Genomic DNA, 17,957 nt, shown 5'->3' with positions numbered 1-17,957 from the left:
TAAATGTTGTTGTGGCATTGGTCAACCCAAAAGACATCACGATAAATTCATAGTGGCCATAACGAGTCCTGAATACCATCTTTAGAATATTCGAATCCCGAATTTTCAACTGGTGATACCCCAATCACAAATCAATTTTGGAGAATAAAATCGCTCCCTGAAGTTGGTCAAATAAATCATCAATACGCGGCAAAGGATATTTGTTTTTGATTGTAACTTGGTTCAATTATCTGTAATCGATGCACATCCGCATAGTACTATCTTTCTTTTTCACAAACAAAATCGGTGCACCCCAAGGTGATATACTAGGCATAATAAACCCCTTATCAAGAAGTTCCTGAAATTGCTCTTTCAATTCTTTTAACTCAGCCGGTGTCATACGATATGGAGGGATAGAAATGGGATGATTGCCCAACACCAAGTCAATACCGAAATCAATATCCTTGTCGGGTGGCATACCCGGCAGGTCTGCAGGAAATACATCCGGAAAGTCTTGCACTACCGGTACTGAATCAATAGTAGGAGTATTTGTATCAACATCTCTCACAAAGGTCAAATATAACAAACACCCCTTCCCAACCATACGTTGGGCCTTCAAATAAGAAATTACCCTACTGGGAACATAATCTAGAGAACTTCTCCATTCAACCTTCGGCAAACCCGGCATCGCTAAAGTTACGGTTTTTGCGTGACAGTCAAAAATAGCATGACATGGAGACAACCAATCCATACCCAAGATTACATCGAAATCAACCATACTAAACAATAAGAGATCAACTCTAGTATCTAGTCCCCCAATAGTTACCACACATGGCCGATACACACGGTCCACAATAATAGTATTGCCCACCGACATAGATATATGAACAGGTGAAACCAAGGACTCACGGGGCATATCCAGATAATGAGTAAACTACGATGATACATACAAATAAGTAGAAACAGGGTCAAATAATATAGAAGCTTCCCTATGGCACACTGAGACAATAATTGTAATCACTGCATCTGAAGCAACAGCATCTGGCCTGGCAGGAAAAGCATAGAATCAGTCCTGACCGCCACCTGATAGGCCTCCTCCTCTTGGGCGACCCCTAACTAGTTGAGCCCCACCCCGAGCTGGCTGGGCGGGTGGTGTAACTACTGGTGCTGGTGCCGTTAGCCGAGAACTCTGTTGTGGAGCCCCACTCAACAAACTAGGACAATTTCACTTGAATGACCAAATTCCCCACACTCAAAACAACCCCTCCTCTAACAGAACTGCTACCCCTGATAACCCGAGGAATTACCTGTATAAGCCTGAGTGGATGAGGCATGGTGAGAACTCTACGCTGGTAGTGCACATAATGAAGATTATCCTGAGTGAACACTGTAAGAACCGTGGGTAGTTGATGCACCACGGTGAGTTGGACGAGTCATCTGAGAGGGCCTATAAGGGCGACCCCTTCTGTGGTAGGACTGTCCCCCAGAAGGTATCCCACCGAAACCACCCAAACCTCGAGGCCTCTTGGCATCCCTATCACTACGCTCCTAGCTATGAACCACCTCTATCTTCCGGGTAATGTTAACCACCTCGTCAAAAGTGGCACCAGATACCCTCTCCCTAGTCATAAGCAACCGCATCTGAAATGTGAGGCCATCAATGAGCCTCCTAGTCCTTTCCTTATCGGTGGAAACTAACCAAACTTCATGATGAGCCAACTCAAAAAATCTCATCTCGTACGGCGTCACAGATATACCATCGTGACATAACTGCTCAAACTATCGGCGCAGCTCCTCTCTATAAGACTGCGGTACAAACTTCTCCAAAAAGAGAACGGAGAATTCCTTCCATGTAAGTGGTGCTGTACCGATCGGCATGCGCCGCTCATAAGCCTCCCACCATCTGAAGGCAGCCACAGAAAACTGAAAAGTAGTGAACGAGACCTCACTGATCTCCAGAATACCCGCTGTCTGAAGCATCCGCTGGCACTTATCCAGAAAATCCTAAGCATCCCAAGACTCAGCACCGCTAAATAATGGAGCTCGAAGCCTCTCGAATCTCTCAAGTCTCCTCTGCTCATCATCTTTCATAACAGGGACTACAGGGGCCTGAGCAGCTGCAACTGGCTGGACTGGTAGTGCCCTGATATATGAAGTCCTTGCACTACCTAATCTTGAGTACGAGCAACAGGGGTATGGGTACCTCCCCCGTCCTGAGAAGTGGCAGGTGCGGCCTGAGCCTAAACCACCTGAGCAAGACCAGTGTAAACTGTCAATATATGTGCTAGTGTCTCTTGAAGGCTTGGAATCACAATAAGTGCAGCTGGTTCCTGAGCTGGTCCTGTCGGCTCAGCTATATCTGGAATCTGCTCCTAAGCTGGAGCAACTGGTGGTGCTACAGGTGCTGCTCCAACTACTGTATGAGCTACACCTCGACCTCTACCTCAGACTCGGACTCTACCACGGCCCCGGCCTCTTGCGGCCCTAACTGGTGGCACTGATGGATGACCATCTGATTTGGTAGTACGTATCCTCACCATCTGTGAGAGAATAGAATAACAAATATTTAGTTTCTCGAATTAACAAATTTGCATGATAGAATACTAGAAGATGAAATTTTCCTAAGGTTCGGTAGACTTTCAAAGATAAGTACAAACGTCTCTGTACCGATCCGCAAGATTCTACTAAACTTGCTCATGACTCGTGAGACCTATGTAACCTAGGCTCTGATACTAACTTGTTAGGACCTAAAAATTACACTTGTCATGATGGCACCTATTTCAACTCTATGCAAGATGACAACATCAATAACCCACATTTCTCTTTTAAATACTGAAAACATAATAATTAAGTTTAAGAGAAAATTCAACAAATACTAGATATAAATACACTCCCGAAACCTAGTGTCACTACGTACATGAGCATCTAAATGTACTGTCTAAAATTTTAGAACAGTACAAAATTGAAAGAGAAAAGAGTCAAGGTCTACGAACGTCAAGCAGCTACCTCGATAATCTCCAACAGATAACTCCGAGAACTAGCAGTCGCCATATCCGGAAGCACCTGGATCTGCACACGAGGTGCAGGGTGTAGTATAAGTACAACCAACCCAGCAAGTAACAATACTAAATAAAGAACTGAAAGTAGTGACGAGCTTCACAGTTGAGCCCAATTACTGTAATTTCCAACATAATAAGGTAGGCATGCTTTCAAGTTTAACATTTAAGGCCAAAACAATAATTTTATGTCAAGTTCAACTGAAACATAAGATAATATCTCTCAGAAATTTCCAAAAATAGTGATATATGACAGTTGAAGTACAACAGTAATGAAATCAAATGCATCATCTCAGGACCACAGTCACTCAGCCATTCCATTCATTCAGCACTCAACACTCGCACTCAGTAGGTACATGCACTCACTGGGGGTGTGTACAGACTCCAGAGGGGCTCCTACAGCCCAAGCGCTATGATCCGCACGGACAACTCACGTGCTATAGTATCAATATCTGGATCTGCACAGACAACTCACGTGTTGCACGGACAACTCACATGCTGCACGGACAACTCACGTGCTATAGTATAGTATATGGATCTGCACGAACAACCACGTGTTGTACGGACAACTCATGTGCTATAGTATAATATATGGATCCGCACTAACAACTCATGTGCTGCACTAACAACTCACGTGCTATAGTATAATATCTCACAATCAGGCCCTCAGCCTCATTCATAAATCTCTCTAGTCTCTCGGGCTCTCAAAAATCATGAAAATCATCCCAAACAACAATGATATGATGCACCAATAATGGACAATAGAGACCGAGATAAAATAAACAAGTAAACTGTGACTGAGTACAAAACAACAATTTAGCAGATAGTTTCAATATGTACACGACCTTTGTGGGTCCCTACAGTGCCAACACATAATCTAAACATGATTTGTGGTTCAATTTCTCTACTACATGGAGAATGTACAGATTATTCAACTACACAGTTCCATAGAATTTGACCAAGTCACAATTTCTATGGTGCACGCGCACACGCGAGTCACCTAGCATGTGCGTCACCTCAAAACCGATCACATAACACATAATCTGAGGTTTCATACCCTCAAGACCAAATTTAGAACTGTTACTTCCCTCAAACCGTGTAATTCTTTATTCTGCAATATCTTTGACTCGCGAATCGGCCTCCAAATGCCTCGAATCTAGCCACAAATATTCTGATTCAGTAAATAAAATTTGTAGGTTCTAGTAGCAAATACAAATTTTCCATCAAAATTCAAAATTTCACCCAAAACTCGCCCCTGGAGCCCACGTCTCGGAATCTGACAAAACTCAAAAAATCCGACAACCCATTCAATTACGATTTCAACCACACTAGTTTCACTCAAATCCGACTCTGAATTGACATCGAAATCACAAAAATTCATTTTATGAAATATCTACAATTTTCCCCAAACTTTCATCTCAAAACACTAATTAAATGATGAAAACAATGATATATTCATATATAATGACCAAATCCGAGTTATAATCACTTACCCCGATGTTTTTCCTTGAAAATCACTCAAAAGTCGCCTCTCCCCAAGCTCCAATTGTCAAAAATGGAAAATGGGATGAAGTCCCCTTTTTATAACTTAAAGTTTCTGTCCAGGCGTGCCCCGGTCGCGAACGTGTGCCCCCGGTCACTGCCCCTAATCACGAGCATGTGCCCACGGTCGGTGCTCCTGATCATGAGCACGTGCCCCCGGTCGCTGCCCCCGATCGTGAGCGCGTGCCCCGTTCTCTGCCCCTGGTTGCTAATTCTTGCCCCCGGTCGCTGCCCCTGGTCGCGAACGAGTGCCCCCGGTCGCTGCCCCCAGTCGCGGACGGATGAAGGAAACTAGATACAGGAAAATTCCAGTAGTTGTTTAAGTCCAAATTTCGATCCGTTAACAATCTGAAATTCACCCGAGGCCCTCGGGACCTCAACCAAATACACCAACAAGTCCTAGAACATCATACAAACTTAGTCTAAACCTCAAATCATATCAAACAATGCCAAAACAACGAATCATATCCCAATTCGAGCTTAATGAAACTTAAGAATTTCCAACATCTACATTCGATGCTGAAACCAATCAAATCAATTCTGATTTACCTCAAATTTTGCACACAAGTCATAAATGACATAATGGAGCTATAAAAATGTTCAGAACTGGATTCCAACCCCGATATCAAAAAGTCAACTCCCCGGTCTAACTTCCCAAATATTCAACTTTCGTCATTTCATGCCTAATTCCACTACGGACTTCCAAATAATTTTATGGACACACTCCTAAGTCCAAAATAACCATATGAAGCTATTGGAATCATCAAAACTCTATTCCGGGGTTGTTTACACATAAGTCGATATCCGGTCACTATTTCAATTTAAACTTTAAATCTTGGAACTAAGTGTTCCAATTCATTCCAAGACCTCACCGGACCCGAACTAATCACCCCCAGCAAGTCACATAACAACTGTAAAGCATAAATTGAGCAGTAAATGGGGGAACGGGATTGTAATACTCAAAATGACTAGCTGAGTCGTTACACCTACATTTCTGTACTGTTATTTCTATAATGGATTGTACCTGCTGAGCTCGTCGCTACTTTCAGCCCAAAGGTTAGTCTTGTTACTTATTGAGTTGGTTGTACTCATACTTCACTCTGCACCTCGTGTTCAAATCCAGGTGCTTTCGGACACGGCGACTGTTAGATCTCAGAGTATTATCAGTTGGAGACTATCAAGGTAGCTGCTTGGCGTCCGCTGACCTTGACTCTCTTCTTTTCAGCTATTGTACTGTTCTATATTTTTAGATAGGGATTTTATCACTCAGATTTTGTTATCATTTAGATGCTCATGTACTCAGTGACACCGGGTTTTGGGAGTGATTTGTATTTGTAATTGTGAGGTTTTTCTATTGAATTCAAATATTATGTTTTCAAACTTAAAAGATATTGTATTTATTGAGGTTGTTGGCTTGCCTAGTATTGAGATAGGCGTCATTACGACTATTGTATTTTGGGTCATGTCAATTACCCTCCCTACTCAAATTTTAATTTAATTACATGGTCATATACAATTTACCAATTATATACAAATAAGTTTTATATGAATATCCCTTTATATTAGGAATTGAATAAGGAATATCAGTCATTTCCTTATCCCTTTATACTTGCCCTCTCTTTCTCTCTCTCTCTCTCTCTCTCTTCGTCTCTCTTCTCTCATTCTCTGTTTCCCCCCCCCCCCCCATTTTTTCTTCATTTGATATTCTCTATTTTTTATGCTTTCTTATTGTATAGAGTTTTAATAGAATTCATCAATGGATTTCAATCGTTTTAAATTAGCAATTTCCTTTCATGTTGCACAATTGGTGTTCAAATTCAAATTGTTAATCAATAAATTTTGAATGTGTTTGACTATCCACCATTGACAACCATTAAAAAGCTTTGAAACTTTGAAATCGAATTTGGATTTTCAAAAACTATTATTTATCTAGATTGGGTGTTGTTGCAAATAATTGAGAATATTGTTTGGAGTTTATATCTCAATTTTGAGGGTTTTTTGGTGAAGATTAGACTAGATTTTGGCTGAATTTCAGAAGAAGAACACATGACATACAATATACTTACGAAATTGTAGTAAAGTTGTATTATAATTGTATTCTGTTGTAGTTATATATTTTTTTTTATTTGAATGTTGTATGAAAGTTAAAAAATAGTTGTATAATGTATGAATCATTGTATAAAATTTGTATTTAAGTTATCAATACTATCTTTTTACATAAAGTTGCTGATATGTATCAAAATTGTATTAAAAGAGTAAGTTTTGATTGGAATTTTAGAGAGGAAGAAGCACACACTACAGACAAAATATATACAAATCAGATACAAAATAGATACAAAAGACATATTGTATGAAAATTATATTTAAGTTGTATGATATTGTAGTTATATTTAACTAGGCAGAAATAATGTATGAAAGTTGTAGATAAGTTGTAAATAAGTTGTATAATATATAATTAGTTATATGAAATTTATTTTTACTATATATTTTGTTGTAGATATATCAATTTGTATTATATTTGTACGAAATTTATTTTTAAATTTGTATGTTATTGTACCATATATTGTTCTTGCAAATAAAATCTACAATTGCTGCTTGAGATTTATAATAGTTCTATAATTACTGAAGCAAAGAAAGAAGTGACTTTCTCATATATAAGGTCAGAATTTACATGTGGTTCAACATAACCTGGATGTATATCAGTATATATTTGCTATCCTAATGTATACAACTGATTTGAGCCATACATCTATATTATTCGTATATGCTATGTAGATTTATACAATACTATGACCTCTCCAAATTACAATTCAAAAGGTTCGTGAAAGTAAAACTAATTATTTGATTCTAACTATTGTGGGCACTTTACAAAATTCTTGAAACCATGGACACACTCAAAAGCACGATAGTCAAAGAGCAGACCGTGAAGTTCTGCACCTGAAACAACACTCATATTAATTAGAGCAACGGGAAACGTAAAATGCTTTAGCACACAGTAATGCAATAACACACCAATTTCGTCCTTGACATTTGCTTACATATATTTATCGTTGTCTTCTTGTGAATGAAGGTGGTAATTGTAATTTCTAGGTCTAATTTCAACTCCCAAGTCATCGCCATAAAGAAAAAAAAGGAGATAAATTAAGGAGAAAAAATTTTAATTCTTAATTTGACCCAAAATATAAACAGAATAGGACTAGAACAATTTGGTAGTTGTGAACTTGTGATAGAATGGGAATAGTATTTGCTCTAAAATTTGCGTGATTAAAGTTTGAATTATGAGGACCCAGAATAACAACAGAGTGTATCCCAAGTGAGATTATAGGTGCAAGAATGAGCAGTTCCCCCCTAAAACCACGAACTGCTCATTTCGTTCCTCAAGCCATATATATATTGTGCGGTTGTGCCATCTTCCACCGATTCCATATCTGCAATTTCATTCATAAATTTTATTAAGAGAGAGACGGTGAGAGAGAGTGATGAAGAAAGAAGGGAACATTGATGAGAGAGGCGACAGTGAATAGGGAAAGAGGAGAGGAGAGAAAATAGGAAAATGGTGTAATTAAATCCCCTAATTTAAGGCACTAATAATTGATTGTATATAATTTGTAAGTAAGCCTTATTTAGGGAAGGTAATATATAAAATTAGGACAATTTTGGTAAATAAATTTTAAATATTGTGTAGGAAGGAAACAATTCCAAAACCCAAAAGGAGAAAGTTTCCAATGAAAATTTTGTTTGTTCAATAGTCAAAAAGAATAAATATAAAACTATATGATATAATGTCAGTTGTACATCGATTGATATGTCCCTTTAACAAGCTAATATTTAATTGATCCATGCACACAGTACATAGAAGTAAAACGGAATTGAAGATTCTTTTTATTACCCAAAACAAAACCTACAAACAATCAAATTAACAAAGACCAGCATTAATTTTTGTTTTAATTAAGAAGGTTATTAATGTAATCGTATTAGGTTCCATGAAAGTATCAACTTTTTCTTAGGCAACTTAATTATCAGTTACAAACAAATTTCTAGTATTAAAATAAGAAACGAGGAACAAATTTCTATTTCGTGAATCATCAAACGTAAGAAATTAAAGTGATTAGAAATGGTTACTCTTGGTTCAATATTTTTTGCCCAATTTTTTCTTCCTTTCTTAGTCAGCTCTATATATCATCGTAAACTTGATGATGCAAATGCCAATTTCTATAGCTGCCTCTCCCTTGTTCATACTATATGGTAAAAAAACTACCAATCTATACTCGAATCTTCGATACATAATGCTAGGTTCAACAATCCCAATGTCCCAAAATCTTACTTGGTAATCGTGCCAGAAAATAAAGAACAAGTGCGAGCATCCATGATTTGTTGCAAAACTTCTGGATTTGAAACTAGGGTTAGAAGTGGTGGACATGATTATGAAGGTATTTCTTACATTTCTTACAAACCATATTGAAAAGTTGACCTATCGAACCTTAAAAGGATCGACATTGATGTGCAAGGAAAGACTGCTTGGGTGGAAGCTGGAGCAACACTAGGGGAACTTTACTACAACATTGCAAACAAAAGCAAAACCCTAGCTTTCCCAGCTGGAACTTGCCCTTATGTAGCTGTTGGAGGTCATATTAGTGGTGGTGGACAAGGGCCATTGATGAGGAAATACGGTCTTGCAACAGATAACGTGCTAGATGCAACGATCCTGAATGTTAATGGTATGATTCTTGATCATAGTGGCATGGGCGAATACCTATTTTGGGTTATTCGAGGTGGTGGTGCAGCTAGTTTCGGGGTGGTTCTATCTTGGAAGTTACAATTCGTTAAAGTTCCCCCAGTGGTTACTTTCGTCAACATAGCTCGAACTCAGGAAAAAGGTGCAACAAATCTTGTTAGGAAATGGCAAAAGCTAGTAATTGAATTCCCTAAAGAGCTTTTCCTAAGAATAAATATAAACCCTAAAAAGAACTCTTTAGGGCAACCGTCGATAGAGGCTACATTTAAATCGTTATATTTAGGGACAAGATGCCAACTTCAAAGATTAATGAGAAGGAAGTTCCCGAAATTGAAATTAAAGTTAAGGGATTGTGAAGAAATGAGCTGGATTGATACAACAATAAGGATAGATCATTACATGAATGGATCAACAATTCAAGATTTGATAGAAAGTAAAGACAAGAGACCAACATTTTACAAAGTCAAGTAAGACTATGTAACAAAGCCTCTATCAAAAAAAGCATTAGAAGGGTTATGGAATGTGTTCAATTCAGGATTTGGACTTATGATATTCACCCCTCATGGTAGAAAAGTTAGTGAAATATTAGAGGATTCAACTCCATTTCCACATAGAAAGGGATATTTATATAACATACAATATTTTGCAATGTGGCTTAAACCAAACCAAACTGTAGAACAGACAAAATTGGATTGGATCAATGGGATTTATGATTACATGGGGGAGTTTGTTTCTAAGCCAAGAACAGCTTATCTAAATAGCAGAGATTTGGATTTGGGAAAAACATTAAATGGGAATGAGAAATACTCAGAAGCAAAAAGTTGGGGTGAAATGTATTTTGGAAGTAATTTTGAGAAATTGGCTCGGGTTAAATATAGTGTTGATTCAGAAAATTACTTCAGGAATGAGCAAAGTATTCCACCTATTGGTCCATAAATTTTTTAAATTTGGTGGATAAGAGAGCTGAAAAAATTTTAACTTTAGTTTTATCATGACCCAAAAACCTAACCTGTCGTGATGGCGCCTATTGTGGAACTAGGCAAGTCGACTCATTTCCAAACAAACTGATATTTTCATTTCAAAGATAAATTCAATGCTATTTAACATAAAACCTTCATTAAGGAGTTAAAATCAAAGAAAACAAAAGTGTAGAAAAGAGAAGTTCGACATCGGGGTGTCACTAGTCATGAGCATCTACTACAATCTGTCTAATAATATCAAGGCTAACTCAACCTGGAATATAGCTAAATACAACTAAAGGAAGATAAGAGGGAGAAGAGCAGGGACTGCGGTCGCGAAGCAGCTACCTTGCTATCCCCGAGAAACAAAAATCTTGAACCAGAATAAACAACAACCGTTATCGTGTCCAGCTACACCTGGATCTGCACACAAGGTGCAGGGAGTAGTGTGAGTACGCCAACTCAGTAAGTAACAATAATAAATAAAGATTGAGCAGTAGTGAAGAGCAATAAAGCATAACAAGTTCATATCACAAAAATTCAATAAAGTACAGCATGCGTTAAAAATCAGTGTTTGAATCAAATCCTCTCGTTTAAACCCGGTTCCAGTAAAAATCATTTAAAGATATTTTTCAACAATTTTTCAAACAAAGGCTCAATGCAAAGGTGAGCAAAAATGATGAAATCATAAACAGCCCCTCGGGCAAAACCTCACAGTCACTCGTACCACTCGGGCATACCTCACAATCACTCATGCCTCCCAGTCACTCACACTCAGAGGTGTGTACAGACTCCGGAGGGGCTCCTTCAGCCTAAGCGTTATATCAAGCCAAATCATGGCATAAATCACTCAGGCCCTCGGCCTATATCAAACATGTTGCGGCATGCAGCCCGATCCAACATAAATATCCTCATAAATCAGGCTCTCGGCCTCACTTAATCATAAACCTCTCAAGCGACTCGGACATTTCAGTAAAAACAGGGTACTTAACCCAAAACATTATTTGTATGCATCCAAATAGAGTAAGAAAACTGAGTTATGCAGTAAACAGGTATGCCATGACTGAGTATAGATTATAAATTGAAAATAGCGATAGGATAGTAAGCAAAAGGCCCCTAAGTGTCCAAACAACACTGGCACAAGGCCCAAACATGGCATTCAGCCTAATTTACAGAAATTCTTTCTAAAACATGTAAGTACCATATAGTTTCAACAAAATATACAACTTTACAGTTTCTACGGGACATACCAAGTCATAATCCCCAACAGTGCACGCCCACACGCCCGTCATCTAGCATGTGCGTCACTTAAAATAGTAGAATTATACAAAATTCGGGGTTTCATACCCTCAGGACTAGATTTACAATCATTACTTACCTCAAACCGGTCAAATCTCTACCCCGCAATTCTCTTGCCTATGGAATCGTCCTCCAAATGCTCTAAATCTATTCACAATCAGTACAATACCATCAATACGCGCTAATGGAATGAATTCCACTAGAAAAGTTACAAAATTAGACCAAAACCCGAAATTGGCTCAAACCCGAGCTCTGGGCCCACATTTCGAAATCTGACAAAATTTACAAAACTAGATAGCCCATTCACTCACGAGTCTAACCATACCAAATTCATAAAAATCCGACATCGTTTGGTCTTTCAAATCCTTAAATTACTCCTCAAAAAATCCCAAGCCCTAACCCCTCATTTTCACTAATTACATGTTTAAACAACGGGAAATCACCATATATATGAGTATTAGGGCTCAAGTAACTTACCTCAATGAAAACCCCCTTGATTCCTTCTTCAAATCTCTCCCAAAAGCTCCAAAATCGAATAGAAATGGTGAAGAATGCACCAAAATTCGCGAAGTGTGCAATATGTACCTTATGCCAAGGCTTCTCGCACCTGCGGCCTTTTACTCGCACCCGCGCGATCGCACATGCGGTCCAAGGATCCGCACCTACGCAACTCACTTATCCGCCCAGACTCCACATCTGCGGCAAACCCGTCGCACCTGCGCGTGGCGCGCCGCATCTACAAAGCCAGCCTTCTTCTTCCATCCGTATCTGCGCCCTAGGTCTCGCACCTGCGGGCTCGCAGATGCGATAGCCTTATCGCACCTGCACACCCTGCCTAGCCCAGCATTGCCCGCACCTGAGAAACCCTATTTGCGCACCAGCAACCTCGCAGCTGTGACTCATCCTTCCGCAGGTGCAAAAATAGCAGAAGCAGCAGCTTAAGCTACAAATTCCAACTTCGACAAATCCGCTAACCACCCGGAATCACCCTGAGGCCCTCGGGACCTCAACAAAAAATACCAACAAGTTATATATCAACATAAAAACTTAGTCGAACCTTCGAATCACTCAAAACAACATCCAAACACCAAATTACCCTCAGATTCAAGCCTAAGAACTTCTAAATTTCCAAATTCGGCAACCGATGCCGAAACCAACCAAACCACGTCTGAATGACCTCAAATTTTGCACACACGTCACAAATGACTCTACGAACCTACTCCAACTTCTGAAATTCTATTCCAACCCCAATATCCAATTTTCCACTACCGACCAAAATCGTCAAATTTCCAATTTCGCCAATCCAAGCCTAATTCTACCACGGACCTCCAAATCATATTTCGGACGCACTCCTAAGTCCAAAATCACCTAACAGAACTAACGGAACCATCAGAATTCAAATCCGAGGTCATTTACATATAGGTCAACATCCAGTTGACTTTTCCAACTTAAGGTTCTAAATAAGAGACTAAGTGTCTCATTCCACTCCGAAACCACTCCGGACCCGAACCAACTAACCCGGTATATCGTAATATTGCTTAAGAGCATAAAGGAAATAGAAATGGGGAAAACAAGGCTATAACTCCCAAAACGACCGGCCTGGTCATTACATCCCCTCCTCTTAAACAACCGTTCATCCTCGACGGGTCTAGAAACATACCTGGAGTCTCGAATAGGCATGGATATCTGCTCCGCATCTCCCGCTCGGTCTCCCAGGTGGCTTCCTCCACAGGCTGAGCTCTCCACTGCACCTTCACTGAAGCTATATCCTTTGACCTCAACCTTCGATTCTGCCGATCCAAAATAGCCATCGGCTTCACATCATAAGTCATATCACCCTCCAACTGAGCCGTACTGAAGTCCAAACCATGGGACGGATCTCCGATATACTTCAGGAGCATGGAAACATGAAACACTGGGTGCACACTCGACAAGCTGGGTGGCAAGGCAAGCTTATAAGCCACCTCCATTATCCTTTGAAGCACCACAAAAGGCTCAATGAATTGGGGGCTCAACTTGCCCCTCTTCCCAAACCTCATAAAACCCTTCATGGGTGATACCTTCAGCAAAACCTTCTCCCCAACCATAAAAGACAAATCACGGACCTTCCTATCCGCGTAGCTCTTCAGCCTAGACTGCGCCGTGCGAAGCCACTCCTGAATCAATTTCACCTTATCTAATGCATCCTGGACCAAGTCTGTACCTAAGAGCCTAGCCTCACCTAGCTCAAACCATCCCACCGGAGATCTACACCTCCTCCCATTTAAAGCCTTGTACAGAGCCATCTGAATACTCGACTGATAACTGGTGTTATATGCAAACTCCATGAGTGGTAGAAACTGGTCCCATGAACCCCCAAACTCAATAACACAAGCGCGCAACATGTCCTCCAATATCTGAATAGTGCGCTTGGACTGCCCGTCCGTTTGAGGGTGAAAAGTTATTCTCAACTCAACCTGGGTACCCAACTCTCGCTGCACGACCCTCCAAAACTACGATGTGAACTAAGTACCCCTATCTGAAATGATGTAAACTGGGACACCATGCAGGCGAACAATCTCTCGGATGTAAATCTCAGCCAATCGCTCTGAAGCGTAAGTAGTACCAACTGGAATGAAGTGCGTGGACTTGGTCAGCCGATCCACAATAACCCAAATAGCATCGAATTTCCTCGAAGTCTGTGGGAGCCCAACTACAAAGTCCATGGTGATTCGCTCCCACTTCCACTCCGGAATGTCTAATCTCTGAAGCAAGCCACCCGATCTCTGATGCTCATACTTAACCTGCTGACAGTTGAGACACTGAGCTACAAACCCAACTATATCCTTCTTCATCCGCCTCCACCAATAGTGCTGTCTCAAATCCTGTACATCTTCGCGGCACCTGGATGGATGGAATACCGCGAACTGTGGGCTTCCTCAAGAATCAACTCCCGAAGCCCATCTATATTAGGCACACATATCCGGCCCTGCATCCTCAACACACCGTCACTACCAATAGTCACAACCCTAGCATCACCTCTCCGAACCCTATCCTGAAGAACGAGTAAGTGGGGGTCATCATACTAACGCTCCCTGATACGGTCATAAAGAGAAGACCTGGAGACCACACAAGCCAATACCCGACTAGGCTCCGAAATATCCAATATCACAAGCTGGCCCGTTAGGCCTGAACATCCAATGCCAAAGGTCTCTCTACTGCTGGAAGGTATGCTAAACTCCCCAAACTCTCTGCTCGGCGACTAAAAGCATCGGCCACCACATTGGCCTTCCCCGGATGGTAAACAATAGTGATATCATAGTCCTTAAGAAGCTCCAACCATCTCTACTGACGCAAATTAAGATCCTATTGCTTCAACAGATACTACAGACTCCGGTGATTTGTATAGATCTCACAATGAACCCCACACAAATAATGGCGCCAAATCTTCAAGGCGTGAACAATGGCTGCTAACTCAAGATCATGGACACGATAGTTCTTCTCATGGGTATTCAACTGGCACGAGGCATAGGCAATCACCTTACCCTCCTACATCAAAACACAACCAATACCTATCCTCGAGGCATCATAATACACTGTGTAAGAACCTGAAGTTGATGGCAGAACTAACACTGGAGTTGTGGTCAAGGCAGTCTTGAGCTTCTGAAAGCTCTCCTCACACTCATCTGACCACCTGAATGGAGCGCCCTTTTGGGTCAATTTGGTCAAGGGCGATGCAATAGATGAAAATCCCTCCACAAAGCGACGGTAATAACCCGCCAAACCAAGGAAGCTCCGAATCTCTGTAGCTAATGACGGTTTGGCCCAACTCTGAACCGCCTCTATCTTCTTCGGATAAACATGAATACCCTCCCTGGACACCACGTGTCCCAAGAATGCTACTGAACTGAGCCAAAACTCACACTTAACGAACTTTTCATAAAGCTTCTCCTCCCTCAATCTCTGTAATACAATCCTCAAATGTTGAGCTTGCTCCTCCTGGCTACGAGATTACACCAGGATGTCATCAATGAATACAACAACGAATGGGTCAAAATAGGGTTGAATACACTTTTCATCGAATACATGAACGTTGTTGGGGCACTCGTCAGCCCAAAAGACATCACTAAGAACTCATAATGGCCATATCGGGTCCTGAAAGCTGTCTTAAGAATATTTGAGTCCCGAATCTTCAGCTGGTGATAACCGTACCTCAAATCAATCTTGGAGAACACCCTCGCTCCCTGAATCTGGTCGAATAAATCATCAATACGAGGTAAAGGATACTTATTCTTGACTGTGACCTTGTTCAACTGCCTGTAATCAATACACATTCTCATAGAACCATCCTTCTTCTTCACAAATAGAATAGGTGCACCCCAAGGTGACACACTAGGATGAATAAACCCCTTATCAAGGAGTTCCTGAAGTTGTTCTTTCAATTCCTTCAACTCCGCCGGTGCCATACAATACGGTGGAATAGAAATGGGCTGAGTGCCCAGCACCAAATCAATACCAAAGTCAATATCCCTGTCATGCGGCATGCCTGGCAGGTCTGCAGGAAACACATCCAGAAAATCCCGTACCACCGGAACAAAATCAATGGCAGTAGTCTCTGCACCAACATCCCTCACAAAAGCCAAATAAGACAGGCAACCCTTCCCAACCATACGTTGAGCTTTCAAATATGAAATCACCTTACTTTGTACATAATCTACAGAACCTCTCCACTCAACCCTCGAAAATCTCGGCATAGCCAATGTCACGGTCTTTGCGTGACAATCTAGAACAGCATAACATGGAGATAACCAATCCATACCCAATATCACATCAAAGTCAACCATACTGAGCAACAATAGATCTACTCGGGTCTCCAGACCCCCAATAGTCACCACATATGACCGATATATGCGGTCCACAATAATAGTATCGCACATAGGAGTAGATACATGTACAGATGAAACTAAAGACTCACGGGGCATATCCAGAAAATGGGTGAAATATGAGGACACATATGAATACATGGAATCAGGTCAAATAATACTAAGGCATCTCTGTGGAGACAATACATATCATTACAGCATCTGAAGCAATAGCATCAGGTTTGGCAGGAAGAGCATAGAAACGGGCCTGGCTACCACTGATCTACCTCCCCCTCTAGGGCGACCCCTAGCTGACTGACTTCCACCCCGAGCTGGCTGGGCGGGTGGTGAAGTAACTGGTGCTGAATTTATAGGTTGACTCCTCTGCTGAGATAAACCTCCATGACGACGAGGAAAATGCTTCCACATGTGCCCAAACTCCCCACACTCAAAATAACTCCCTGGTGCTGGTGGCGGAAATTGAAGGTAACCCCTAGCACCGGGATAACTGGTAGAAGAACTTGGCATGGAAGAGCCCTGAACAGGTGGAGCACGAGACGAACTCTGAGCTGGAAGGGCACTAAGTGATGAGTGGCCTTGATGGGAACTGTTAGAACCATGGCAAGATGATGCACTACGGTGAAATGGCCTAGCTGACTGAGCCTGTCTGAAATGACGACCTATATTGTACTGGAACTGGCCCCCAAAATGAGCACCGCTGAATCCACCCTGACCACGAGGCCTTTTGGCCACCCTCTCAACCCTCTCCTGACCGCAAACCATCTCAATCTGCTGAACAATGTTGACAACCTCATCAAAAGTAGCACTCAAAACCCTCTCTCTGGTCATAAGCAATTGTAGTTGATAAGTTAGACCATCAATAAACCTCGTGATCCTCTCCATGTATATGGGAACCAACCAGATAGCATGACGGGCCAACTCAGAAAACCACATCTCATACTGTGTCACAGACATATCACCCTGGCGAAGCCACTCAAACTGTCTGCGCAGCTCTTCTCTACAGGGTCGAGGCACGAACTTCTCCAAAACAACCACGGAGAACTGCTTCCAAGTAAGGGGTGCTGCACTAACAGGTCTACGCCTCTCGTAAGTCTCCCACCATCTGAGTGCAGCCCCGAAAAACTGAAAAGTACTGAATGAGACCCCACATGTCTCCAAAATACCACTAGTACGGAGTATCCTCTGACATCTCTCCAAGAAGTCCTGAGCATACTCTCTCTCTCTGTGCCACTAAAAGGTGGTGGTTGGAGTCTCCCAAACCTCTCCAACTTACGGTGATCATCCTCAGGCATAGCAGGAACCACATAATCCTGAGCAACTGTAATCGGCTGGGCTGGTGGTGCCTCCGGTATCTGAAGTCCCTGAACAACCTGCTCGGGTGTGCGAGCAACGGGAGTTTGAGTGCCTCTCCCGGCCTGAGAAGTGGTTGCGGCCGTCGAGATAGAGACCGCATGAGCAAGGCCAGTACACGCTATCAGAATCTGAGCCAGGGCCTCCTGAAGGCCTGGAATCACAATAGGCGCAA

General features: G+C 41.5%; 1 protein-coding gene across 1 annotated transcript; it reads left to right on the top strand.

The window, feature by feature from the left end:
• Positions 1–8,691: 8,691 nt before the first annotated feature.
• Positions 8,692–10,248, top strand: LOC142171772 (berberine bridge enzyme-like 22). Its single transcript, XM_075235472.1, has 3 exons — positions 8,692–8,822; positions 9,066–9,745; positions 9,848–10,248. The coding sequence occupies exons 1-3, from the start codon at positions 8,692–8,694 to the stop codon at positions 10,246–10,248; spliced, it is 1,212 nt and encodes a 403-aa protein (XP_075091573.1).
• Positions 10,249–17,957: the final 7,709 nt, after the last annotated feature.

This window comes from Nicotiana tabacum, chromosome 17, assembly GCF_000715075.1.
Source record: "Nicotiana tabacum cultivar K326 chromosome 17, ASM71507v2, whole genome shotgun sequence".
In the NCBI taxonomy this organism is placed as follows: domain Eukaryota; kingdom Viridiplantae; phylum Streptophyta; class Magnoliopsida; order Solanales; family Solanaceae; genus Nicotiana; species Nicotiana tabacum.
Note: the sequence above shows the minus strand (reverse complement) of the source record. Positions and strands in the feature narration are given on the sequence as shown.

Coding starts and splice junctions, on each gene's coding strand:
- LOC142171772 (XM_075235472.1), top strand. CDS start 8,692: ATGGTTACTCTTGGTTCAATATTTTTTGCCCAATTTTTTCTTCCTTTC. Junction 8,823..9,065: donor TCCCTTGTTCATACTATATG/GTAAAAAAACTA, acceptor GAACCTTAAAAG/GATCGACATTGATGTGCAAG. Junction 9,746..9,847: donor AATTCAAGATTTGATAGAAA/GTAAAGACAAGA, acceptor TGTTCAATTCAG/GATTTGGACTTATGATATTC.